We start from the raw sequence: 27,310 nt of genomic DNA, 5'->3' as shown, positions 1-27,310 counted from the left end.
AGTATAAAGTACTGACAGTACATGAAGGAGAAGAGCATGCTTCTGAAGTCCAGATAGCTTAGAAAAACAAGTCACAGAGACAGGGGACAGGAGAATGCTGTATAATGGACAAGAGACCTTTTGCAAGGAGAAAGTATAGGTGGAAGTGAGATAAGTTTAACAGTCTTACAGCCAAAGCTGTGACAGGAGTGAGGGGGTACAGAAAAAGTGACAAATTCACTCTGAGAAGCAGTAACAACGGCAGCTTACTGTCAGGATCGGTGCAGGACTTTTAGGACTTTTAGCAAAGACAAAATACAAAGGTAGAAGACTTAGAGCGTAGTAATAGTTGCATATATAGTGAGTATGACAGAAAGGTGTCGAAAGTGGCAGAGACGGGATTAATGCAGAGAAAAGTAAACCCGGAAGTGTAGCTAAAAGTGGCTACGGGGAAACTATGCACTTATATTCAAAGTCAGATAAATTATCTGTGGTTTCCTGTAGTTTCCGGTAGCTATAGAATTATTTAGAGTCAGATCAAGACTAGCAATCATTTGGAAAAAGCACATAAGTTATTGTTCTGTCCGTTTCCAGCTGTACGGCCCTTGTACTGAAATGCTTTTACAGCTCTGAATATGGTTCCTTAATAAGGCTGTGTTATAAAAACAGTTTTAGTTACTAATAGAAACTTGCATGTTCCTGTTTGACAGAAAGGGTGTTGCAAAGCAGGTTAGAAAAGCAAATTAAAACGTGTCATTCTTTCATCATAAACTTCAAGTTTACAGTATATAACATATTGAATCAAGCAGTCCAAATACAATGCTTAATGATGACGAACAGAACAGGCTTAGCATTTGAGGGAAGGGGGGGTGAAAAGTTACCGTTCTATCCATAGGCAGAAAACACATATCTGTGAATAAGATTCCGTTTCAGCATGGCTAGGAAGTCAGCACAGTCTGAGGAAACATTGTGGTTAAGATATATACGGGTTTACAGAAAATTGTTAAAAGGATTTAATGTTGATGCAGATGTTAAAGGAAAAGGAAAATAAAAACCAGAAGGGAAGTGTGCTTCCTGTGCTTAATTTGAGTTTAGTGCTCACTGCAAGCATCGGACATTACGGCTACTGAAAATATAATTAATCAGGATAGGATTTTATCAAATCAAACATATAGAAGTTCTTAGAAACTATTATGTAAGGAAGCAGGGAGTTAATGTGTGAGGAAGTATGACAAATCTAACTACGTTGCTATTTTACTTGCTCAGATAGACCGCCGTAATCATTCTGTGTTCATATAAAAGCTGTCAATTCTACACTTGATACGGCAACTCCTTCAAAGCAAAAAAATTTTTAATGTCTTCTACTGTGTCTTTAAAATAACGGCAATCTAAATTTCATTACTACCAGTATATCACTTGATTCTGTAAAGTAAGGGTTAATTTTTAGTTTCCGGACTAAGGCTTCCTAGACGATTACAACTGAATTTATGTGCTAAGAAGTATTTTGTTTTGGCATTCTCTTGAGCCTTCCTCTGTTATAGAAGCTGAACAATCAAACTTAGCACAATTGAAAACCCATTTTTAGAAGGAAAATGCATTAAAAGGGCAGACACTATAGCATTATATCCAAAGGGTTAGAAAGTAAAGGTCAAGGGATGAACGAAAACTGCGACATAATCATAAAGATATAAGCGAGGAAGTAGAGAGAAAGAAAGGCATTCGAGACAGCTTCATTTCTCTTAAGAGAGGTCTGGCGACCATCAAAATCTAAGAAGGAATTCATTACACGCATTTATAAATGGAGAAGCTAAGGATATAGAAAAATGTGACTCGGGCAGAAATAAATCCCAAAAGCAGTGAGAAAGCAGTGGCGTGAGACACTAGAGAGGAAATCCTGGGTCTTACTGAGTGCAAGATCTACAGACAGATAGACATGAAAGCAGAACAGGAAAAAAAAAACAATGGACGGCCCTAAAACACAGGGACAGTTGCCTTGAGAGGAGGACAAAGAATAAGGAGAGACGGAGATGACACAGGGATGGCTAGGAAAGCAGGAATAAAAAATGAGCAGCATAGCACATGCAGAAAACTATAGTAGGGAGATAGGTTAAACTGGCATAAGGTTAAAAACACCAGCTTCTTAACGGCAAAACAAATTTTGTGGTTTCATATGTAGCTTGCATCCGGAAATGCTACAAGTATAGGAAATGTATGCCTATTAATCATGTCACATAAAGACAATGGTAAAAATCAAATACCGGAGTGAAAACCACCCTCTTTTGACTGGACTAAAGAAACCATAACAGAACAAAAACCTAAGGGGGGGCCACGCATGCAAGTACGGATTATTAGGTAAATGTTCCCTTAATTAATCCTATAAGTAAAAGTAATTAGAAAAACCATTATACAGATGTAGTTTAACTGTAATGGCAGGAAACCAAATCATATTACAAAAGGATGTACCGCAATAGTAACAAAAGGGTTTCAGAGCAAAGCTGTAAAAAGACAGAATCTGAAATGTAAGGGTTTTTGTAACAGAGAGGAAATAGAGAGAGAAAGGAAGCTAAGCGAGCCATGTGTGGTCATACAGAAAAGTCAAGGTTAAAAATGCAGAACCACATTGTGGGTTACGATAAGATCTACCAGTCTGTGTTTTGCAGCATAAAAAATTATAGAGGGAAAACGAAACCCGTCTCTAAGTTCAACTGTTCAAAGTGTCTGAAAACGGGGGAAGGGAAGAAGAAAAGATAATACAGCGATTCACAGAGACAGTGCGGGACAATTTCTTACAAGGTAGAAGCAGAATCGGAGGTTTAAGTGCAGCGCTGAGAAAAAGAGCGCCGGTCTTTTTAGAGGGAGATCACAGCAGTGTATAGGCAGGAAAAGGGGCTGTCAGTAGTTAAGTGCAGAAAAGACACAGACCGGAATGATTTCAGAGAACTGCAGTGAGAAAGAACAGAGATCAGAGTAAGTACAAAGATAGCCAGAATAGGCAAGTGAGACGAAAAGGAGGGGGGCAATAAAAACAGGGCAATTGGGGAGGGCAATCAGGACAGAGAGATATCCTAGTTGAGAGCGCAGGACATACAGGAGGGCAGATGGAGTGTACTGTCCGAGAACTGCAGTGAGCAGTGAATGAAGGCTCGGACAGAGGTAGGAAAGGGAGAAGTTAGGGAGGGGAAGAAGGACGGAGAGGATGGGAATAGGAATTGGAAGAAACAGAAAAACGGCCAAAATCAAAGGATCATTAGGCAAGAATGCCAGCATAAAGACTGATCCAAAGAATTGAGCGTGAAATATACTCACAGCATAAACACGATCGCAGTCTCCTGGCCGCGTAATTATGCGCCAATCATACACCAAACGTTCACGTGCACACACCTCACAAATCAAAAGGATGGACAGAAGAGAGGGGCAGAAAAAGAACAGAGAAGAAAATGGAAAGACAGGAAAGAAATTTTTGAACACATAGATTTTATCCCCTCTGTGTTCAAAAATTAGCGTGTAAAAATACAGCGTTCGAGGGTCAATATCCCCTCTTGCGTTCAAATGGGGGGGAGGAAGGTCAGCGAGTACGCTCAGCGACCGGGGCTCACCACTGTTTTAAATTGACCTCTTTTAGACCCCTTCTGGACTTTTCCAAATGGGGAGGGGAACATCTTAAGTTCATCCAGAAGATTCTTTATAGTTTCCCTCCAATCCCAGGGTGGTTGGTTCTGGGGAGGCATCAGAAGGCGTAATTCAAAACTGATCCCCATGACCTCTGCTTTCTGCCTTTCTGGATCTAGGTGTATTCTGGGCCATTTATGTTCCCACATATAGTCTATTTGAATCTATCAGTATTTTGTGCACAAAATGAGTGTCTGGTGTGGGTTTAGTTTAGTTTGTAAAATAAGTGACAGGTAAGGAATACTTGAAAATGAAGACAGAGATAGGTTTCAGATAGAAGGCATTTATTCTTACCAAAGTTTCAAAGTAGTACAGACATCGGACAGATTCTGGGTTCAATGGCACAGCGCTCTGCCGTCTGAGAAGTGTTGGGGACGACTCCGAAATTAAGCCCAAATCACCCTTCTTTTATACTCTCTTCTCTCAATAGAAGTCTATGGCTGGACCTATTTTGGGACCTGTTTTTTTTCAACTATTTCTCAATTTCTGTGGTTAAACTGTCGTGTCCTGCCATCTGTTGTTCTGTACCCAACTCTTTCCGTTCCAGCTATTGCAAGTTATTTCGCAATTTCCTCTTTTGTCAACATGTTTTTCTCTTCTGCCAGAACATCTTATTCTTAGCATTTCAGTTTCACTTCCCCTTTTTCTATTATCTTATGATCTAAGTTTCATCTTATAGAAAGACAAACTCCATTTTAATAAGTGCTACATTCAATTTGTACCTGATTTTGTTCTATAAGGCCATTAGTAGGTTATCAGGCCTAGGCAGTGCTTTTCAGCTGTACAAAGCTATGTAGTTTGGCCTGCCACTATTCCAGTGGATAGATCTTAGGGTAGAACACATATTAACTTGCAGGAAAAGCAAGTCCATGCTCAGCCAGTCATAGATTTTTAAACCTAGCTGGTATTTTTACAGCCTGAGTCCTAAAATCTGGCCTTCCACCCTTTCGGTGGGCATCCAGTGAGGGCCTCTTGCTGTAGTATAATTATACAAGTCCTCTGGGGCCACTCCCGACTCTAGAGAAGCATTGAAATGGTCAGTCAGCCGAGCCACTAGAGCTTCCCTAACATACTAAGGGCTGAAACTACCCAGATAAATGAATTAGGAACCTGCCATTTGCTGACAAACGCATAACTCAATTGGAATATCTCATTTTATCCTAGTATCACTTCCTACAATCCGCTCCAATGTGTAGGGCTAATCTCTGGGCAAGACCTAGTCCCTCTTGGTGGCATAGCTGAGACCAAACACTGCAACAATATTCAATGCCAGCAAAGGTTGTCCAAAGCAACAATGATGATCATTGGCTCTTGGCCCCACCATATTACCTCAAAACGCACTTGCACCCTAAATAGGAGGTTTAATCATTGGTCATTCGAGCACAGAACTCTAGTTATATCAGGAACCCAAAGATGACTATTTGACACCGCTAACTTCAGACTCCGTTCCTTTTATCTTGCTGCACCATATGCCTGGAATAGACTTCCTGAGCCGGTACGTCAAGCTCCATCTCTGGCTGTCTTCAAATCTAGGCTAAAAGCCCACCTTTTTGATGCTGCTTTTCACTCCTAACCCTTATTCACTTGTTCAGAACCCTTATTTTATCATCCTCACCTTAATATTCCCTTATCTCTTGTTTGTCCTGTTTGTCTGGCCTAATTAGATTGTAACCTCTGTCGAACAGGGACTGTCTCTTCATGTTCAAGTGTACAGTGCTGCGTACTTCTAGTAGCGCTATAGAAATGATAAGTAGTAGTAGTGCTTGGGATTCCGGACTCTTGCTACTCTTTGGGATTCTGGAATCTTGCTACTCCTTGGGATTCCGGAATCTTGCTACTCTATGGGATTCTGCATAGAATCTTGCTACCCTTTGTCCTTATCCTTTATTTGTCCTGTTTGTCTGTCCTAATTAGATTGTAAGCTCTGTCGAGCAGGGACTGTCTCTTCATGTTCACGTGTACAGCGCTGCGTACGTCTAGTAGCGCTATAGAAATGATAAGTAGTAGTAGTAGTTGACATCTTTGTGTATCTTTTGTTCTCCTTCCTGCCTTTCTCTCAACTTCTGTTGTCTGATTTATCAAGCAAATTGCACACAGTCTATCACACTGGAAAATGAGAGCATACCTTCACTAAAAATCTGTACGGGAAGTGTTCCAAAACATTGAATAGTCATGGTGTAGTTATAGCTGAGTGTAATTGTAAGATAAGATTATACTGCAATAGATATGTAAATATTTTAACTGTGCCCATAATCACGGCAGGACTTCCTGTTACTGTGCTTATTTTTATAGATTCCTAGTCTTCCACCCCTAACAACAGCTGTTCTTGGTGGCCTGATCCCCAAGGTAAGTGAGATATCCCATATCCTCAGCTGCTGCTCTGCTAACTGTGGTTTAGAGCCTGCGCAGTGGTTCAGGAGTAGATCAGGACGGTGTCATGCTTTGGGAACGTGTTCTGATTTGTACTTCAGTCTTCACCGGTCTGCTGTAGGAAGACTGACAGATTAATTGTCATTATGGCGGTAGAACTAAAGGACATGAAACGAGATCGAAGGGGGGGGGGGGCAGACTCAAGAAAAATGTCAGGAAGTATTTTTTCACGGAGAGAGTGGTGGATACTTGGAATGCCCTCCCTCGGGAGGTGGTGGAGATGAAAACGGTAACGGAATTCAAACATGCGTGGGATGTGCATAAAGGAATCCTGTGCAGAAGGAATGGATTCTCAGAAGCTTAGCGGAGATTGAGTGGCAGAGCCGGTGGTGAGGGCGTGGCTGGTGGTTGGGAGGCAGGGCTAGTGCTGGGCAGACTTCTACGGTCTGTGCCCTGAAAATGGCAGATAATGGCAGCAGTGGCGTTCCTAGGCTGGCTGACACCCGGGGCGGATCGCCGATGCTCCCCCCTCCCGGGTGCAGCGCGGCCCCCCGGTGAAATTACACCCCCCCTGGGTGCAGCGCGACCCCCCCGGGTGCATTTTTACCTGCTGGGGGGTGGGGGGTGCCGCGCGCCTCTCAGCTCCGAGTCCGCTTGTTCCCTGCTGCTCCCTCTGCCCCGGAACAGAAAGTAACCTGTTCCGCGCAGAGGGAGCAGCAGGGAGGGAACAAGTGGACTCGGCCAACAGGCACACGGCACCCCCCCCAGCGGCGTGCACCCAGGGCGGACCGCCCCCACCGCCCCCCCCCCCTTGGTACGCCACTGAATGGCAGATACAAATCAGTCAGGTATACACATAAAGCAGCACATATGAGTTTATCTTGTTGGGCAGACTGGATGGACCGTACAGGTCTTTCTCTGCCATCATCTACTATGTTACTATGTTACTAGCAGGCTTACTTTCGAAAGAGATCCCCGGCCATCTTCCGACACAAATCGGGAGATGGCGGACGATCTCCTGAACCCGGCCAAATCGGTATTATTGAAAGCCGATTTTGGCCGGGTTCAACTGCTTTTTGTTGCGGCGCTGGCCAACATTCAAGGGGGCGTGTTGGTAGGGTAGCGAAGGAGGGACGGGGGGGGGGGGGGGCGGGATGGGGGCGTAGATACGGGATGGCCAGCTTCACCTTATAATGAAAAAAAAATGGCCGGCTCGAATGAGCATTTCACTGGCCAGACTTGGTCCATTTATTTTTAGGACCAAGTCTGAAAAATGTGCCCCAACTGACCAGATGACCACCGGAGGGAAGCGGGGATCACTTACCCTTACTCCCCCAGTGGTCACCAACCCCCTCCCACCCAAAACAAAAACTAAAACTTTTTTTGCCAGCCTGTATGCCAGCCTGCAATGTCATACCCAGCTCCTTGACAGCAGTATGCAGGTCCCTGGAGCAGTTTTTAGTGGGTGCAGTATGCTTCAGGCAGGTGGACCCAGGCCCCCCCCCCCACCTGTTCTGCTTGTGGTGGTTAATGTTGAGCCCTCCAACCCCCCCCCCAAACCCACTGTACCCACATGTAGGTGCCTCCCTTCACCCCTTAGGGCTATGATAATGGTGTAGAGTTTTGGCAAGTGGGTTTTGGGGGGGGGGGGGGTTGGGGTGCTCAGCAGCCAAGGTAAGGGTGCTATGCACCTGGAAGCCATTTTTTTTAAATTTTTAAGTGCCCCCTAGGGTGCCCGGTTGGTGTCCTAGCATGTGAAGGGGGCCTGTGCACTACAAATGCTGGCTCCTCCCATGCCCAAATGCCTTCCATTTCCCGGGTTTGAGATGGCCGGGCCCGGTTTCCATTATGGCTGAAAAACAAAGCCGGCCATCTCATATAAACCCAGCGATCCTGCTCTAAACCTGGCGAGCGATTTGGCCAGCGCCAAGCGTATTTCGATAATACGCTTGGCTCCACCCCATCGCAGAGCCGGCCCAGAAGATGACCGGCCATCAATTTCGCCGGTACTGTTCGATTATGCCCCTCCACGTTACTATGTATTACACAATAGTGACAGGTGGAGGATAAATCTATAACAGGGCACACCTACTATTGGCGCTGGTTATGGTACCTTCTTAAAAAAACAAACAAACAACTAGGTGCCTATTTTTCTTTATAAAATGCTAGCTCAGGGACCTAAAATTCATTTACATGCAAAGCATGAGCACTTACACAGCTCTACAGCTGACGTAAATCTCCATGCCTAGTTGTCTGATAGCATGAAAATTTTATAGCATTCTATAATTTGTGGGACCGGTATTGAGACTGTGGGAGGGAGCCGGACTAACTCCCACAGTCAGTGGTGAACCCGGAAAATCAATGCCAGGGCTATATCCTGCCACTGGCATTGAATTTCAGTGGTATTATTGGCCACTAAAAATAGCCAGTTATGCCGATATTTATTGGCTGACCAGCTAAGTTATAGTGGCCAAAGATAGACCCCATGTAAAATAGCAGGTCTATATGGCTGCTAAACTTAGCCAGTCAGCCAATGAATATTGGCGCTATCCGGCTATGTTGCGTGACATAGCCTATGACAGGGCTAGCTGACGGTACTTCCCACCCTTAATGCGCCGTCACTTCCGGTGCTACAAAAATTGTACCTGATGGTAATTGGGCAGTGCCGTGCACTGCCTGGTTACCACCAGGTTAATGCGGGAACCCTTACTGCCACCTCAATGGGCGGCAGTAAGGATTTCCACCCCCCCACCCCCAAATGGCCGCACGGCAAGTGCTTTACTTGCTGCTTGGTCATTTCCTGTAGGAAAGCGAGACTTCCCGTTTACCAGCTGCAGTAAAAGGGGGATTCGGTGCATGTGTAAAACACACGCCGACACCAGCACCAGCACCCCCTTTTGCCACAGCTTGGTAAAAAGGGTCCTAGGTTATGTAATTGAGGTTGTAATTTGCCTTGAGTGTTTTGCTCAGGAAGGTGACCAATAAATGAAATATGATGATGATGATAAAACATACTCACCATTAGCCATCTTCAAACAATTATTTTCACACCTAATTGTACTGTACATGATTTGTTTGCAGGTAGCTACAATGTTTAGTGACGCAAGACCGCTGGTGCTGAAGATAACTGTCTCTAAACCTCCAATAGTGTCTCTGAAGAAAGATGAAGGCATTGTCAAGATGACCGCAAAGGCGGAAGTGCTGGCTTCCATGCCTGGCTCATCCACCCGCTCGATATGTGCTTTGAATGCTGTAAGTGTGAAGCTCTCAAGGCTTGCAAATGCATTTAGGACTTCTAGCATAGAGTTGTAAATTACAATGAAATACAAAGCATCCATCACACTCTCTGCTGTCAATTAAGTGAGTCTAACTCTTTGTTTTCAAAAGGGTTTGCTCATAAAAAGCAGACTTATCCTAAAACACCTTTGGAAAAAAGATTATTTGTGATCACGAGATGAGGTGGATTTTCGAGCCACCTTATTGGTCTTCTTGTATTTCTTCAAAATAAGGAAGCTTTGTTAAGACTTTATCTGAGACAATCTACTCCAGTTACTTTTATGGGAGAAAAGATTCAGATATTTCCTGAGGTCTCCAGATGGACCCAGGAAAGAAGGAAGAAATTTCTGCAGTGGCGTTCCTAGCCTGGATGGCACCCAGGGCGGATCGCCGATGCGCCCCCCCCCCCACACCTGTGAAATGACACCCCCCCCGGGTGCACGCCGCTGGGGGGGGGGGGTGCCGCGGCGCACGCCTGTGGGCTCCGACTTTGCAAACTTTGCTCGTTCGCTGCAGCTACCTCTGCCCCGGAAAAGGAAGTAACCTGTTCCCGGGGCAGAGGTAGCTGCAGCGAGCGAGCGAAGTTTGCGAAGTCAGAGCCCACAGGCATGCGCCGCGGCACCCCCCAGCGGCGGGCACCTGGGGCGGACCGCCCCTACCGTCCCCCCCCCCCCCCCCTTGGTACGCCACTGAATTTCTGTCTATGCAACAGGAAGCTTTGAATTTGGGTGCTAAATTTCAATTAAGGTTTCCATGTAAAATGTGTCTTACAGATTGATAATGTTAGTTTTCATTTTCTTGAACCTTTACAACCTCGATCCTTTTTGGATACAAGATCTCCTGAAACCAGACTTTTGGACTTGAATAGAGAGTTATGATGCAGTTAATAATGACCTTTTTTTTTCCTAATTTCTTCTTTTTATACCTCCTGTCAGGTTATAGTGTTTTGATCAGTCTCCCCAACTAGTGGACTAATACCTGTAAAATCTTAGCTGAAAAGGAAAAATCCCTAAAAAAAAATTTTCTTTTCTTTGTAAATCATGGCATATTGCGTGACAAAGTCATTTTTGGTGAATTATTGTCAGTGCCGTAGCAAGGGCGGCTGACACCCGGGGCGGGTCGCCACTGAGCATGGCGCACCCCCCCCCCCCGGAGCGCATTCTTACTAGCACAGGAAAGCGGGGAGCCGGGGAGCAGGCGGGAGGGCCGATCCGCCCCGACTGCACGTCGCTGGGAGCTGCGTCGGCTCGGCTGGTTACCTGTTCTCTCTGCCCCGGAACAGGAAGTACCTGTTCCGGGGCAGAGGGAGCAGGGAACCAGCGGAGCCAACATCCCACCCCCCCCCCAGCGGTGTGCACCTGGGGCGGACCGCTCCACCGCCCCCCCTTCCTACGCCACTGATTATTGTAAATTGTTCTAAATAAAATTATATTTTTAGGGTTTTTTTTTTTTTTACAGGTGTGTTTGCTTTTATAAAATATCTATTTTAACTCTTCTCAATTAATCCAAATATCCAGCTTATGTATTTAACAACAAACAAATCCGCACTGGAGTATGATATATCCAGTGGCATAGCAAGGGGGGGGCGGAAGGGGCGGTCCGCCCCGGGTGTCAGCTCGGGGGGTGCTCCCTGCCAGCTCCCCCCGGGTGCAGCATGATGACACCCCCCCGACCCAGTGCCTACCCTCCTCAGCTCCCTCCAACCAGCTCCCGCACCCTACCTTTAAAGAAATTTCGGAAGCCGTGGAGAGGCGAGGCGTAGCGCCTCGCGCCTGCAAGTAAAAGAAGCGTGGATCGTCATCGGGCCTTCCCTCATGGTGTCTGTCCCGCCCTTGTGGAAATAGGAAGTTGCGTCAGTGGAGGGTGGGACAGACAGCGTGAGGGAAGGCCCGATGATGACGATCCTCGCTTCTTTTACTTGCAGGCGCGAGGCGCTGTGCCTCGCCTCGCCACGGCTTCCGAAATTTCTTTAAAGGTAGGGTGCTCAGCTGGTTGGAGGGAGCTGAGGAGGGTAGGCACTGGGTCGGGGGGGGGGGTGTTGTTGCGCTGAGGGGGGTGTCATCGTGCTGCACCTGGGGGGGTGCAACGGCAAACCGCCCCGGGTGGCAGCCCACCTTGCTACGTCACTAGATATATCTGGGAGGAAAAAGCCAATAATTGCTTGTTAAAAAAAAGCTAATTATTGGCAATAATTGGCTTGTTTTTCAATTAAATTGCCTGTGCAAATCAGGACCGTGCCTAAATTTGTGCACACAATTTTTGGTAACCTTTACAGAATCAGCAGGATAATTCAGTATATCACAGAGAGTCCTTGGAAAAGGCTAAAACAAAAATAAACAATATTTTTTCTGTCCTTTCTTTGGGAAGATGTCTGGAAGCATACCGAACCTGTTTATAATTTTGCTTATGGTCATAATAATAATTATTATTAACATTTATATAGCGCTACCAGATGCATGCAACGCTGAACACCTGACATAGAGAGTCAGTCCCTGCTCAATAGAGCTTACAATCTAAAAATAATGCAGACAGACAAGACAATTAAGGGCAAGGGAAGTACTGGGTGAGAAGGAACAAGGGGAGGGCAATTGAGTAGTGGCTAGGAGCTAAAAGCAGTGGTGAAAAGGTGGGTTTTCAGCATAGATTTGAAAACAGGTAGAGATGGAGCTAGACGTACAGGCTCAGGAAATCTGTTCCAGGCATAAGGTGCTGCGATGGAAAAGGGACGAAGCCTGGAGTTAGCGGTGGAGGAGAAGGGGGGGGGGGGGGGGGGGGAAGACAAGAGAGATTTGTCCAGTGAGCGGAGTTCACGGGGAGGGATGTAGGGAGAGATGAGAGTGGAAAGGTAATGGGGAGCTGCAGAATGGATGCATTTAAAGGTCATAATCAAATAATCCCCCCCCCCCCAAAAAAAATAGACCTTTAGTTAGGGAAAGTAGCAAGAGTTACAGAGGCTTAGAATTTGCTTAAGGACCCATTCTTTCCGGGAAAGCCTGTTGTTAAGGGACTCAGCAGAGAGTTATGGGAAATTTCCAAAGGTTATTAGAATATCAACATTGGGAAAATCTGTTTCAGGGGTCCTTTTATCAAGCTATGGGAAAAAGGGCCGTGCACTAGCGGCGGGGACCGTTTTTCCCGTGTGCCAGGGCCCTTTATAACACAGTGGGTAAAAAAGCCCCCAGACATACATGGCCATGCGGTAAGAGAATCCTTACCGCATGGCCATGTGATAGGGAGCCCTTACTGTCACCCACGCTAACCCAGCAGTAATCTGCCCATTTACCACAGGGTTACCGCCACACAAGCCAATTCTGGGGGGTTTCTTTTCCCCCCGGAAATGGCACGAGCTCAGAGCAGGACTACTGCTGGCAACCGCATTGAGCTGGCGGTAGTTCCATAAGAGCGTCAAGCTCCCTCCCTGGCCGCCTTCAAATCCGGGCTAAAGGCCTACCTGTTTGATGCTGCTTTTGATTCCTAACATGTCACTTGCTCGTAACCTTGATCTTGTCTTCCTCTCTTCAATAATCCCCTTTTCCCTATGTGTCCTATCTGTCTGTCCTACCCTTATCCCTTATTTGTCCTGTCTGTCTGTCCTGATTTAGATTGTAAGCTCTTTTGAGCAGGGACTGTCTTTTCTTCATGCTCAATTGTGAAGCGCTGCGTACGACTGGTAGCACTATAGAAATGATTTATAGTAGTAGTAGAAGCCTGCCCTTGCAGATCAGCAACGCGGCCGCGCAGGCTTCTGTTTCTGTGAGTCTGACGTCCTGCACGTATGTGCAGGACGTCAGACTCACAGAAACAGAAGCCTGCACGGCCGCGTTGCTGATCTGCAAGGGCAGGCTTCTAAATGGAATGCTGCTAGCGGAATAGCAACATTAACATTCCATGTAGAATCTCCAATAGTGGCAACATTCCATTTAGAATCATTTCTATGTGTCCTTCTACCCTTATCCTTATTGGTCCTGTCTGTCTGTCCTGACTTAGATTGTAAGCTCTTTTGAGCAGGGACTGTCTTTTCTTCATGTTCAATTGTGTAACCGCTGCGTACGACTGGTAGCGCTGTAGAAATGATTTGTAGTAGTAGTAAACCCGAATTGGGCTTCCCGCCACTCTGCAAAAGGGCTCCTCAGTTATTTATTCCTATTTCATTTGAATTCTTCAGCTTTGTGTTACTTTAGGAGCTAAGACAATTATGACTCATTTTAATTGACCTCATTTCAGGATATTGTTTTAGACGCCAAATTTTCCGTGGTGGCAGAGAAACTGAAGATCGAGCTATCTCTGGAAAGGTACTGATAACTGTGACATTTTTCCAATACATTTTATTCAAACAGAAGATAATTAACGTTAAGAGGTGTATGCATGTCATTCATTGTTAACATTTTAGTTTCTCTTATTTGTTTTGTTTTTGTGAGTACTAAATTTATTTATTGAGCACTGCAACAATTTAGTCTGCACAGGGAGGATAATTATGTACAGACAGTCTAATCTGTAAGGTGAGAGTGCATATAAAGTGCACCAATCTTCCCTTTTAGAATTGCCTCATGGAAAGCAAACACACACATTTGCCCCTGCTCTGAATTATACACTGCTTTGCAACTTTATTTCAAGTGCTTTTGTGTCTATTCCCCCAGATTCTGTATAGGTCATCCAAATATGGGTGCAGATTGAGATACTCAATTATTTATTTATTGCATTTGTATCCCACGTTTTCCCACCTCTTTGCAGGCTCAATGTGGCTTACAATACATCATGGATACTGGAATGAGAAGAGAATAGATATTTAATATTACAGAAGGATTTGGGGTAGAATGGTAATGGATATATCATAGTGATATAATAGAAGGCATTATTAACGTTTCTGGATGTATGTGGGAGTTTCACATACTTTGATCTTTGTGGTATATCTTGTCGAAGAGATGGGTCTTTAGTAGTTTACGGAAGTTGGTCAGTTCATAGGTCGCTTTTAGGTTGCATGGCAGTGCGTTCCAGAATTGTGTGCTCATATAGGAGAAGGTTGATGCGTGCATTAATTTGTATTTTAGACCTTTACAGTTGGGGAAATGAAGATTCAGGAATGTGCGAGATGATTTTTTAACATTCCTGGGTGGTAGGTCTATCAGGTCTGACATGTAGGTTGGGGCCTCGCCATGGATGATTTTATGTACTAGTGTACATACTTTGAACGTGATGCGTTCTTTGAGTGGGAGCCAGTGTAGCTTCTCTCGAAGGGGTTTTGCACTTTCGTATTTTGATTTTCCAAATATGAGTCTGGCTGCCGTGTTCTGGGCTGTTTGGAGTTTTTTGAGTATTTGTTCTTTGCAGCCAGCGTAGAGTGAGTTGCAGTAGTCTAGGTGACTGAGTACTAATGATTGTACCAGATTAATTATGTACAGACAGTACTAATTATGTACTAAGAATCAGTTACTGGAGTTAATTAGCCCTAATTAGGAGTTAAGCCCTATGCCATATTCTATAACATGCAGGGGCAGCCAAAGGCAAGATGCTGCCTGAGGCAGGGCTGAGATACCACCCCCTTGGCCAAGATGTAGGCCCCACCCCTAGGCCAAGTTCTGGCATCTCTCCCTTCCTTCCTTCCTCCACCTTGCTCCCCAAATGTACCTTCTTTTTTCCTGCTCCAAAAGTCAGCGATGGCAGCGATTTCCATACGTTTCTACTGCAGCCACCTCTGAGGAAACAAACTGAGAGGCAGCTGCAGTAAAGGGAAGAGGCACTTGTCAGCGGCAGGGCAGCATATGGCAGTTGCACCTGCCACCACCGGCTTTTAAGAACATGAAGAAGTTAAACTTAGGGAACGGGGTGGAGGAAGGAAGGGGGGGGGGGATGCTGTCCCAGAAGAGTGCTGCCTGAGGCCCCCGCCACAACCCTCCACTGCACCAGGTACAAATTTTGGGGTCCTTTTACTAAGGCACGCTAACAGATTTAGTTCACGCTAATGATTAACCCTCAACTGGTGGAGATAAGGGCTCCTCTATGAAATGGCAAGTGCTTTACTTACCGCACGGCCATTCCCTGCAGGCCCCCAGACATGCCTCCTCCATGAAAAACACACGCCAACAGCGCAGGCCCCCTTTTTCCACAACTTGGTAAAAGGGATCCTAATTGTATTCTATGTACCGTGCCTAAATCTAGGTGCCACTTATAGATTACTCTTAGATGAAAATGTTTCCCATGCAGATTTTTTAAGCGCCATATATAGATTCCCTCCCCCCCCCCCCCCAGTACGTGCCAGCAAACGTACATATTTTTGTGCCCTAATGCATATTTTACAAAAGGCTTTATTTTCAGTGATATTTTTCAAAATACATTACAAATTTTGGATGCTCCTACATAGAAATCCCCTATCTTCAAGTGCAAATAAGACCTTGCACTTCTAAAATGTACTACTTATTATTTGGTCCAGCAAGAATGCACCAAGGTGGAGAACTCTGAAATCCCACACAAAAGATGCCGAGACCATCTACTATAACAACGGTCTTTTTAAAGGCCCACTCTTTGCATTATCTGTACTGAAAAGATACGATGTCGGACATTTGATTACTCACAGCAAGGGCGTAGCCAGAAACCAGATTTTGGGTGGGCCTAGGCAAGAACTAGGTGGGCACCAAGTGTTCTCCCCCACCCCCACCACCAAAAAAAAAAATCTCAGCTGGCGGGAAAATGCTTCTTTCCACCATGGGCAGGTACCGGTATCGTGGAGAGTAGCGTTTTCGTTACCATCAGAGGGAAGCCTTCAGCTGGCGGAGCTTGGGATCCCCACCAGCTACCACTAAATATGTGCTACTGTTGGGTGGGCCTGAGCCCTAAGTGGGTGGGCCCTGGCCCACCTGTGGCTACGCCACTGACTCACAGACTCCTGAAGCGGGCCATAGGCCAAAACACAGTGCTGTGTCGAGTCTTTGCATAACATTTTCTAAAGTATCAAAGGTTCTCTCTCTCATCTTTGGAGTCTGTGGTTGTTTTCCCACTCTTGTCTCCTTTTCCTACTTAGTCTTTGAGAATGTCTTTTTGCTTCTACCTCATATCAAGCCTTTGGATTATAAAATCAGATACATGCACTGATTGCTTTTTTCTTGACATGATTTTGTTCTCATTTTCTACAGCTCCAAGATTGCCCTGATTTCTTCTGCTGTAGGCGACTTTGACGTAAGCTCACTATTTTTTCCAAATATGCGAAACAAATGCTTTGATTGAGATATGGAAGGACGTCAAAATATAGTTTTGATAATCATAAGTAAATAAACAGTAATACAGAGACACCAGGAAAGTTCCAGTGGAAAAGCATCTTTTGGTTTCCCCTGAGGCAGAACGTATATTTTATAAATGTTTGAAACATGGATTCATATTACATAGTAACATAGTAGATGATGGCAGAAAAAGACCTGCACGGTTCATCCAGTCTGCCCAACAAGATAAACTCATATGTGCTAATTTTGTGTATACCCTACTTTGATTTGTACCTGTCCTCTTCAGGGCAAAGACCGTATAAGTTTGCCCAGCACTATCCCCGCCTCCCAACCACCAGCCCCGCCTCCCACCACCGGCTCTGGCACAGACCGTATAAGTCTGCCCAGCACTATCCCCGCCTCCCACCACCGGCTCTGGCACAGACCGTATAACTCTGCCCAGCACTATCCTGCCTCCCAACCACCAGCCCCGCCTCCCACCACCGGCTCTGGAACAGACCGTATAAGTCTACCCAGCACTATCCCCGCCTCCCACCACTGGCTCTGGCACAGACCGTATAACTCTGCCCAGCACTATCCCCGCCTCTCAACTACCAGCCCTGCCTCCCACCACCGGCTCTCCCATCCAATCTCGGCTAAGCTCCTGAGGATCCATTCCTTCTGAGGTTTATACTTTCTGTGCTAAATTTGCAATCAAATGTGAAGGGTGAATCTATAACAAGACAGAGAATTCAAACTTACATGAGAGTTAAGCAATATTTTATCCCCCCCCCCCCCCCACCACCACCACTAGGAATTTATTTGTTAGTTTTTCGCTAAATATTATGGACTGACGATTATAAATAATATCCGGCCATTTTACAGAGCGGCGGTAAGCCCAACGTGGACTTACCGCTCGTTCTTCTATGACTACCACTGGCTTAACTCAGCCGCCAATGGGTGGCAGTAAGGGATCACCACGTGGCCACATGCTGAGCAGTCAGGGTGGAACTACCGCCAGTGCCCACGTTGGCCTGCCGGTAGCTTCAGAGTGGCGTGCAGTAAGCCTGTGGTGGGCTTACGACCGCTTGGTAAAAGGACCCCTAAACGTTTAGATTTTTGGCACCTAACTCTTAGCACCCTTAATGGAATTCCCGCCCGTAACCTCCGTTCACAGGATAAATCCCTCCTCTCAGTACCCTTCTCCACCACCGCCAACTCCAGGCTCTGCTCATTCTGCCTCGCCTCACCCTATGCTTGGAACAACCTTCCTGAGCCCTTACTCCAAGCCCCCTCCCTGCCCGTCTTCAAGTCTTTGCTTAAAGCCCACCTCTTCAATGCTGCGTTCGGCACCTAACCCTTACCGTTCGGTGAATCCAGACTGCCCCAATTTGACTGCCCCTATCGGACCGACCGTTCACTTGTCTATTAGATTGTAAGCTCTTTGAGCAGGGACTGTCTCTCTTTGTTAAATTGCACAGCGCTGCGTAACCCTAGTAGCGCTCTAGAAATGTTAAGTAGTAGTAGTAGTAATTCCTTTCTGTCAAAACTGTTGATTATGTTTATCCCATCTTACTTCTTAATTTATTTATCCAAGCATGACACTATTATTGAATAAATTTGGTATAATAATTTGATCGGCCCTTAGAATCACACAACATCATGGCGTCCTGTTTGCTTTTTAAGTCATGCAGAGTTCAGAGCACTATTTTCTGGTTGCTCTTTCAGTCCTTTGTCAATATCATGAGTAGAGATAATAGAACTTTGATCCTATTTAGTTCCAGTTGAAAATACTGGACTATGTGCGATATTTTGCAACAGAGCAATACCGATGCAGAATTTAAAAAAAAAACAAAGGAATCTAATTGCTTTAAATTTTGAATGTTCCTCTAATTTTATAAATGCACTTCTATTTATGAAGGTCTTCTCTTTTTCAGAATTCATGAGCAATAAGATAATCAAACCTGCAGTATGTTTCAACTCATGTGTGTAAAAGCAAATATCTGTGTTTGTTTAGAAGGGTGGGGGACGAGGGAAGGGGATCATTTCTCCCTTTTACGCAGAGATTTACCCATGCTTCAAGTGAACAACGACGCACAGAAACAGCAGTGACCTATCAAAGCTGTGACAAGGCAGAATTTTTGACTCATGTTTCTTCCACTCAGATTTCGATTTTAGATGGACTGGTTACTACCCTTATGCAGGCGGCCCTCCTGCCCTCAGTGAACAGTAAGGAACATTTCTTATCATAATCTAAGATACCTCTCGTGAGTTTGCTGCTATTAATAGAATTTCAGAGAAATGCACCGCCTTTTAGAAAGGAATATGCTTCATAGAGACAACTGTGAGAAAGATGTGTCAAAATAAGTTTACAGTCCAATGCAAAAATAACCATAAAAACTCATAAGGGGGTCTATTTACTAACATGTGGAACATTGCCACGGGATTGGTTACATTTTCTTTGTGTTGCCACAGGATGCATGGGAGCGTCTGCCATGGAATGGTAGCAGTGTTTGAGATCCACCAGTGCCATTTTGGTGCTGATAGGGCAGGAGCATCTGAGCGTTGCTACTGTCTCCCTGTTAGACCCCAGGGGATGGCCAAGTATATGAAGAATTCAGAGAGTAGAAGGACTACAGAGCTTAGTATAAGGGGTTGCAATATGAAGGGGGGGGGGGGGGTTCACTTTTCTTTTAATTAAGGGGCCTTTTTACTAAGCCACGTAGGCGCCTATGCACGCCCAGCACTCACCAAATTGGAGTTACCGCTCAGTTACCTCGTGGCCCTTGCGGTAATTTCAATTTTGGTGAACGTCCGCTACACGCGTCTAAAAAATAATTTTTTTATTTTCTAGCACGCAGCAGCTACACACGTTAAGTGGCATTTGACGCACGTAGACCATTACCACCCGGTTACTGCATGAGACCTTACCACTAGGCTAATGGCTTGCGGTAAGGTCTCAGTCCCGAATTTCATTTTGCCGCACGTCCATTTTCGGCAAAAAAAGGCATTTTTTTGTAGGTGCGCTAAAAAAATAATTCCGCACGCACCCAAAACACGTATCTACACTATCACAGGCCATTTTGCAGCGCACCTTAGTAAAAGGACCTCAACGCTTGCAAAAAAGGGTATAAAGAAAGTGAGGGGGACTTTCTTGCTAGACCCACAGGCAGTGGCGTACCAAGGGAGGGGCGGTGGGGGTGGTCGGCCCCGGGTGCACGCCGCTGGGGGGTGCCGCGGCACGAGCCTGCTGCGAGAGTTCGCTAACTTCTCTCGTTCGCTGCAGCTCCCTCTGCCCCGGAACAGGTTACTTCCTGTTCCGGGGCAGAGGGAGCTGCAGTGAACGAGCAAAGTTAGTAAACTCGCAGCAGGCGCGCGCTGCGGCACCCCCTCCCCCAGCGGCATGCACCCGGGGGGGGCTCTTTCGCGGGGGGGGTCTTTCGCCGGGGGGGGGGGGGTCCGCGCTGCATTGGGGGGGCGCTGCATCCGGGGGGGCGGGCCGCCGCCCCGGGTGTCCGCCCCCCTAGGAACGCCACTGCCCACAGGTTAGCACAACTGGCAAGTGGAAGGACTTTCAATGGCATTTGAAGCACTGGTTCACACATTAGTATGCTAGTTCTCTCTATTTTTTTAAAGTGAGTTACATTCAGGTATACTGGGTAATTGCCTGTCCCTGGAGGGCTCACAATCTAAATTTCTTCTTAAGACAATGGAAGGTTAAGTGAGTTGCCGAAGAACACAAGGAACAACAGTAGGTCAGGGGCGTAGCCAGACTTCGGCGGGAGGGGGGCCAGAGCCCAAGGTGAGGGGGTACATTTCCCCCCCCCCCCGCGCCGACCCCCCCCCCCGCGCCGACCCCCCCCCCCCGCGCCGCCATTTTTGACCCCCCCCCGCTGACGCTTTCTTTGACCCCTCCCCCAGCGTCGCCAACCCTCCCCCGTCGCCATCGCCGTCGAGTACCTGTGCTGGCAGGCGCCCCCAATCCCCGCCAGCCAAAGTTCTGTGTCTTCAGCCCGTCTCTGGGTCGGCACGTTGCTGCAGCTGCTGCAGGCTGCAGCAACGCGCCGGCCCAGAGACAGACTGAAGACACAGAACTTCGACTGGCGGGGATTGGGGACCTCTGCCAGCACAGGTACTCGACGGCAATGGCGAAGGCGACGGGGGAGGTTTGGCGACGCCAGGGAAGGGGTCTAGGGCCAAATCTGAGGGGGCCGGCCCCACGTAGCTACGCCACTGAGTAGGATTTGACTGGCCTTTGCAATCTTTTCAAAATTCCTAGCCTTGGAACATTGGTTCATATATTAGCATTACCTCTGTTGCAATTTAAACTATATCTGAAACGTTTGGTGGAAATAGCAAGAGAATTTGGAATTTGTTCAATGCTTATGTTGATATACAACTTAGGGCAGCTAAATCAAGGACTTCTGATGATTAGTGATTGGCTAAGAAAGAGTAGATTCATATTACACGTAAATAAGTCTGTTTATGCTTTAGGGAGCACCGGTAGATTTGCGGTAGGCCACACAAACTCAAGGAACCATCTACTTTTACCTGCAAAATAAGTGTAATATTTAAAAGAATGAAGTCCAGTTATGTGTTTTTACCAAACTGTTGCAGGGTGATCATGACTGAAGATTTTAATTATCAAAATCTTGGAGGAGAAGCCAATGGACAAGGGACCCAAAAATTAACTGAGGGAGCTTGTAAGGTTAAAGATTCACCTCGAGCACCCAGTAGTCTTAAACTAGCCCCGTTTTCAGGGGAATTTGCTTGTGATAACTAGAATAAGAGACATTCAGAAAATGAGGTGCAAGTCTGAAGCTTTTCATGTTGTAGCCCCCAAATTCTGAAATAGATTTCCAGAGGAGCTGCAGCAAATGTGCAATCTTTTACAATTTCAAAAACATTTAAAGGCATTTTATATTCATGGCGAGGAGGGGAAGAGTTTATTTTACTCTTACTGAAATGGAGGTGAAGATACCCTGTAGATGTATGTTTTTATTCTGTTCTTTATTTTATTTGTGCTTTAAGACTTCTTTGGAAACCATTTGAATTATTTTTTTTCAGTAAAATGGTATAAAAATTGAATACATAAATACAAATAAAATTGAATGTATTTGTAACCAAAACAGGTTATTATTTTTTATCATGAGTTACACCTGATTTGCTGCTGCATTAGTGCAGAATAATATAAGATTATTGCCAATTAATGTACATTCCCCCAGATTCTATGTAATACGAATTAAATTGCACGCAGAAATCCAGTTGTATTTTGGATTTGCACATGCAACTAAGTCACATTGAGCCTGCAAATAGGTGGTAAAATGTGGGGTACAAATGTAACAAATAAATAAATAAATAAATTATTGACACTAATTGGCATTAATTAAAATTTACACATAGAACTAAGGGCCCTGTTTGCTAAGCCACGTTTTAGGTGCACCAACTTCTTAGCACATGCTAAAAATTAGCACACGGTAATGATAGAGACACCCATTATATTCTTTTGGGTTTCTCTAGCAATAGCACATGCTAATTTTTAGAACGCGCTAAAATGTTTGCGCAGCTACAGTGTTGCTGAGTAAACAGGGCCCTAAGTGTATTCTATAACATGATGCATGTAAATTCTAAGCTTCATAGTTGAAAAGGGGCGTGGCCATGGTCATGGACTGGGCAGGTCATGGGCCTTTTCTAAAATCTATGTGCGTTGTTATAGAATACACCAGGTCTGCGTGTAATTTAGGCATCAACATTTACACCGTTATATTTGGTGTAAGTGCTCACAGCTAAATTTAGTCATGTGGACGGCCAGTTGGTGTATTCTATAAACTGTGTGGAAATTTAGGGTTATTCTATAAAGTACGCCTACATTTAGGTATACTTTATAGATTACATTTTGTTTCGGTGCTGATTTTTTAGGCATGATATATAGAATTTAGTCCATAATGGGCAAATAGTACACATTAATTGATCAATAATGTGCATTGCTTTTGGTAACACAGGCTCATAAACAGACCTTATAGTAGCTCTTATCAGAGCACATAGAAGGTAAACCGGGTTCTTTTACTAAGGTTCACTAGCGTTTTTTTAGCTTGCATTAAAAATCAGCTGGCACTAAATGCTGAGATACCCATAGGGATATAATGGGTGTCTCAGCGTTTAGCACCAGCTAAAAACGCTAGTGCACCTTAGTTTAAAAAAAAAACCCACAGTGAGAAGGGCAATGAGCTGCACGATAACTGTGCAGCTTTTCATTGGACAAAGATAATCCAAAAGGAGCCTATTTCTCTCTCAAAAATTTTATATCCGAATCAAAGCTCCAGAAACTTTACAAATCGTATTGCATAGCAGTTTGAGTTGCACTTTATGGTTTTAAATAATCCTCATGCATTTTTTCCAAGCATAGCTCTAGAAGTTCAGAACTTATGACAATCATTGGCATTTCATTGATTTGGCAGAGGTGTCTGACATCCCTTTGATATTTCCACTCAAGTAGTGTGGCATAACTTCTGACAGCTGACACTGTATATTAGTAATTATTTTTCTCCTTCATACAGTTTTACTGCCTATTCATTGGAAAGTAGTACATGGCAGCCTGTTATATTTTATTTAGATTTTGCTCACACCTTTTTTTCAGTAGTAGCTCAACATCCCAGGAAGCCTCACAATCTAAGTTTGTACCTGAGGCAATGGAGAGTTAAGTGACTTGCCCAAGATCACAAGGAGCAGCAGTGGGATTTGAACCGGCCACCTCTGGATTGCAAGACCGGTGCTCTAACCACTAGGCCACTTCGCAAATGTTGCAATGATTACATCTCACTTTGCCTTTCTTCTGTATTGCAGCTGTGTTAGGCGCTGGAGTTCCTCTGCCAAAGTTGATGCACACAGACTTTAAAGACGTAGACATTGACATTCTTGACGTAAGTGACTGGAAAGAGGTTGCTGCCCAATTGAAATTGTCAACAAGAATCTCCTTTGAAGCGCCCTCCTATCACCCTTCATTGCACCATTTTCAAATCATAGCCAGCCCCTAACATCTCCTACATAGACAATTGTGAACTGATTGTTCTACGATACTGTACCACTATCAAGCAAGTTTTGCATAAAGACTACTTTTATATACATTAGTGCACATTCATTAGTGCACCTTAATAAATGTGGTATGCACTAAAGTGATTTAGTGCACATTTAAAAGGTTATGGTAGTCACCAATATGCAAGTACCAATTCAAGAACGACTTATGGGGGCTGCCACTTGTGTGACAGTTTCTTACCAGACTATTAGCAGGGTGGTTTGCCAATGCCATCACCAGGGATATTTTCCCCTCGTCCCCCTCCCCAGTCCAGGTACTCATTTTACCAACTAAAAGTAGATAGATGGCTGATTTGGCCAGAGGTTGGCTGCCAGACAAGAATTCTAGTGTAGGATTTGTACTCAGCTCGTGGGCATAGTAGGCAAGTGAACTATCCACTTCACCACAAGGCCTTTATGTTAAACTATGAATTAATGCATGTTAAATCAATCAATGAAAACCAACCACACCGCGTGCAGACAACCTAATTTATTACGAAATTTTCTGTATCTTTAAAATGTCAATGCTAATCAACCTTCCTTCCACTCATAGGAGCCAACTTTTCAAAATGATTGGGGGTGCTAAACCCAACAGAAATTAACCCTCCCGGGACACAATCAATGAGTCCGCTCAACATTGGGGGTGCTCAAGCACAGAGTTGGCTCCTATGCTTCCACTACAACACACAAACAAATGTGTACCCTTCCCTTCCTATTGGAAGTAATGTCTTCAGATTGGTTGCACTTGTGATAGCCAAGCCAGGGTAGATTCCTCTCCTATAGCTAAATTCCCTTGTTCAAAATTCAAGGTAGCATATTATTCCATCCAGTGAATGGACGATAATTTTCACACCCGCATTTCTTGAAGAGATCTCCTAGATACTACTGGGAATATTGACCTTTCACTACAGGGAGCACCAGAGCAATGATACCAGCATGCTCTAATCCTTATGGAAATCTTTCGTGTCATTTCTGGGAATATTCATTAAAAATTTTTTTTTTGTTCGACTAACTTGTTGTTACAGGAGCACAGTTGAAGAGTTCATGGCCAGACTTATACGGTCTGTGCACTGAAGATGACAGTACAAATAAAAAAAGTAGCACATATGAATTTATCTTCTTGGGCAGACTGGATGGACCGTGCAGGTCTTTTTCTGCCGTCATCTACTATGTTACTATGTTACATCTAGTCTGCCCAACAAGATAAACTCATATGTGCTACTTCTTGTGTATACCTTACCTTGATTTATATCTGCCATTTTCAGGGCACAGACTGTAGAAGTCTTGCCCAGCACTAGCCCCGCCTCCCAAACACCAGCCCCGCCTCCCAATCTCGGCTAAGCTTCTGAGGATCCCACGCACGCTTGAATTCCGCTACCGTTTTCATCTGCACCAACTCCTGTGGGAGGGCATTCCAAGTATCTACCACTCTCTCAGTGAAAAAATACTTCCTGACATTTTTCTTGAGTCTGCCCCCTTCAATCTCATATCATGTCCTCTAGTTCTACCGCCTTCCCATCTACGGAAAAGGTTCGTTTGCAGATTAATACCTTTCAAATATTTGAATGTCTGTATCATATCACCCCTGTTTCTTTTTTCCTCCAGGGTATACATGTTCAGGTCAGCAAGTCTCTCCTCATATGTCTTGTAACGCTAATCCCATACCATTCTCGTAGCTTTTCTTTGCACCGCTTCAATTCTTTTTACATCCTTAGCAAGGTATGGCCTCCAAAACTGAACATAATACTCCAGGTGGGGCCTCACCAACGACTTTTACAGGGGCATTAAAACCTCTTTTCCACTGCTGGTCACAGCTCTCGCTATACAGCCTAGCAACCTTCTCACTACGGCCACCACCTTGTCACACAGTTTCGTCGCCTTCAGATCCTCCAAGATCCCTCTTCCCGTCTGTACCTATCAGACTCTCCCCGCCTAACACATACGTCTCCCATTGATTTCTACTCCCTAACTGCATCACTTTGCATTTCTTCGCATTGAATTTTAATTGCCAAACGTTAGTCCATTCTTCTAGCTTCTTCAGATCCTTTTTCATGTTTTCCACTTCCTCCCTGGTGTCCACTCTGTTGCAAATCTTAGTATCATCCGCAAAAAGGCAAACTTTACCTCCTAACCCTTCGGCAATGTCACTCACAAATATATTGAACAGAATCGACCCCAGGACCGATCCCTGAGGCACTCCACTACTCACCTTCCCCTCCTCCGAGCGAATTCCATTGACCACCACCCTCTGGTTTCTGTCCGTCAACCAGTTCCTAATCCAGTTAACCACTTCAGGTCCTATCTTCAGCCTGTCCAGTTTATTCAAGAGCCTCCTGTGGGGAACCGTGTCAAAAGCTTTGCTGAAATCTAAGTAGATTACGTCCATAGCACGTCCTTGATTCAGTTCTCCAGTCACCCAGTCAAAGAATTCAATGAGATTCGTTTGACACGATTTCCGTTTGGTAAAACCATGTTGTTTAGGATCTTGCAACTTATTGGCTTCCAGGAAATTCACTGTTCCATGTCATTGCAAACAACAGCCCATCCCTAATGGAAAGTGGAAGACATGTCAACACAGAGTTACTGGCAGTTGAAGGAATATTTTAGTCTAATAGAGATATTCCCGGATATTCAAAGCAAGACTCTGTCTGGACTTCAGCTTTGAATATCTGGTTATTTTTGATCTGCCAACCACATAGTCGCTTAAGTCAATATTCTGCGCTTAAGTGGTTATGGGCAAGTGCAGAAAGGTAGGAAAGACTTTTATGCGGTACCAATTTATGAGCCAAACCTGGCTGCTTAAGGGATTAATATCAGCACTTAAGTGGTCAAGTGCTGACTCCACCCCTGGAACACTCCCATCATAGTTGGCTTTGAGTTCAGTGCTACCGCAAATTTCAGCAGCATGTAGCCGGTTAAGTGCCACTGAAAAATAGCGGCTAGCCCCGACCAAGCGATTTAACCAGTGAGCAACTAGCTAAATCACTTTGAATATCAGCCAGTGTGTTTTCAAAAGTGAATATATCTAGCTGGGTTATTAGCCATCTTGAATTAAAATCAGAGCCTAAGAAGCTTTTATACCAAGCTGCGGGGAAAAAAGGCCCTGCACTAGCGGCGGGAGCTGTTTTTCCCACGCATCAGGGCCCTTTTTACCAGAGCAGGTAAAAAAGCCCCCAGCACACATGGTCATGCGGTAAGAGAGGAGCCCTCACCAGCACCCGTTGAGGTGGCAGTATGGGCTCCCGCGATAACCCAGTGGTAACTGCCAGTTTATCGCCACGCAAGCCATTTCCAGGGGTTTTCTTTTTCCCCTGGAAATGGCACGTGCTCAGGGCGGGACTACCGCCGGCGGTAGTACAGGAAGGAGCGAGCGTTAAGCCCGCGTTGGGCTTACAACCGCTCAGTAAAAGGCCCCCTAAGGGTTCTTCAGAACTACAGTTTTTTTCTTCAGGAAGATTAATTTGATGCTTTTCTTTTCCCTAGGACCTTGTTGTGGTGAACGCATAAACCTTCTGAGCTGGAAACATGTCTTACTATTTAGTACCTACTCCCCTACTGAAAACAGAGAGCACGAGGAGCAAAACACTGCAAAGGATAAATCCTTCCATTTTCCCCAAATCTTCACTCAAGATTTCTCCCACATAAAAACAAAGTTGTACATCTGCATTTATGATCATTTGATTTTGAAAAAGGAAATCATTTTAGTAGAAACAAAATATTGTGCTTTTGCTTAAATAAATATTAAATAAATGTAA

General features: G+C 45.1%; 1 protein-coding gene across 1 annotated transcript in view; it reads left to right on the top strand.

Moving 5' to 3' along the window:
- LOC115476898 (BPI fold-containing family B member 4-like) overlaps positions 1-27,062 on the top strand; it is a 62,095-nt gene extending 35,033 nt beyond the window's left edge. Inside the window, exons 9-15 of the mRNA XM_030213472.1 lie at positions 5,941-5,994; positions 9,100-9,270; positions 13,519-13,586; positions 16,422-16,464; positions 18,650-18,713; positions 23,328-23,404; positions 27,039-27,062. Of these exons, the coding sequence (XP_030069332.1) occupies positions 5,941-5,994; positions 9,100-9,270; positions 13,519-13,586; positions 16,422-16,464; positions 18,650-18,713; positions 23,328-23,404; positions 27,039-27,062 (501 nt within the window). The remainder of the gene's footprint in view (positions 1-5,940; positions 5,995-9,099; positions 9,271-13,518; positions 13,587-16,421; positions 16,465-18,649; positions 18,714-23,327; positions 23,405-27,038) is intronic.
- The last annotated feature ends 248 nt before the right edge of the window (positions 27,063-27,310 follow it).

The sequence above is a fragment of the Microcaecilia unicolor genome, chromosome 8 (genome assembly GCF_901765095.1).
Source record: "Microcaecilia unicolor chromosome 8, aMicUni1.1, whole genome shotgun sequence".
Lineage (NCBI taxonomy): Eukaryota > Metazoa > Chordata > Amphibia > Gymnophiona > Siphonopidae > Microcaecilia > Microcaecilia unicolor.
This window is presented reverse-complemented; position numbering and strand designations above follow the sequence as displayed.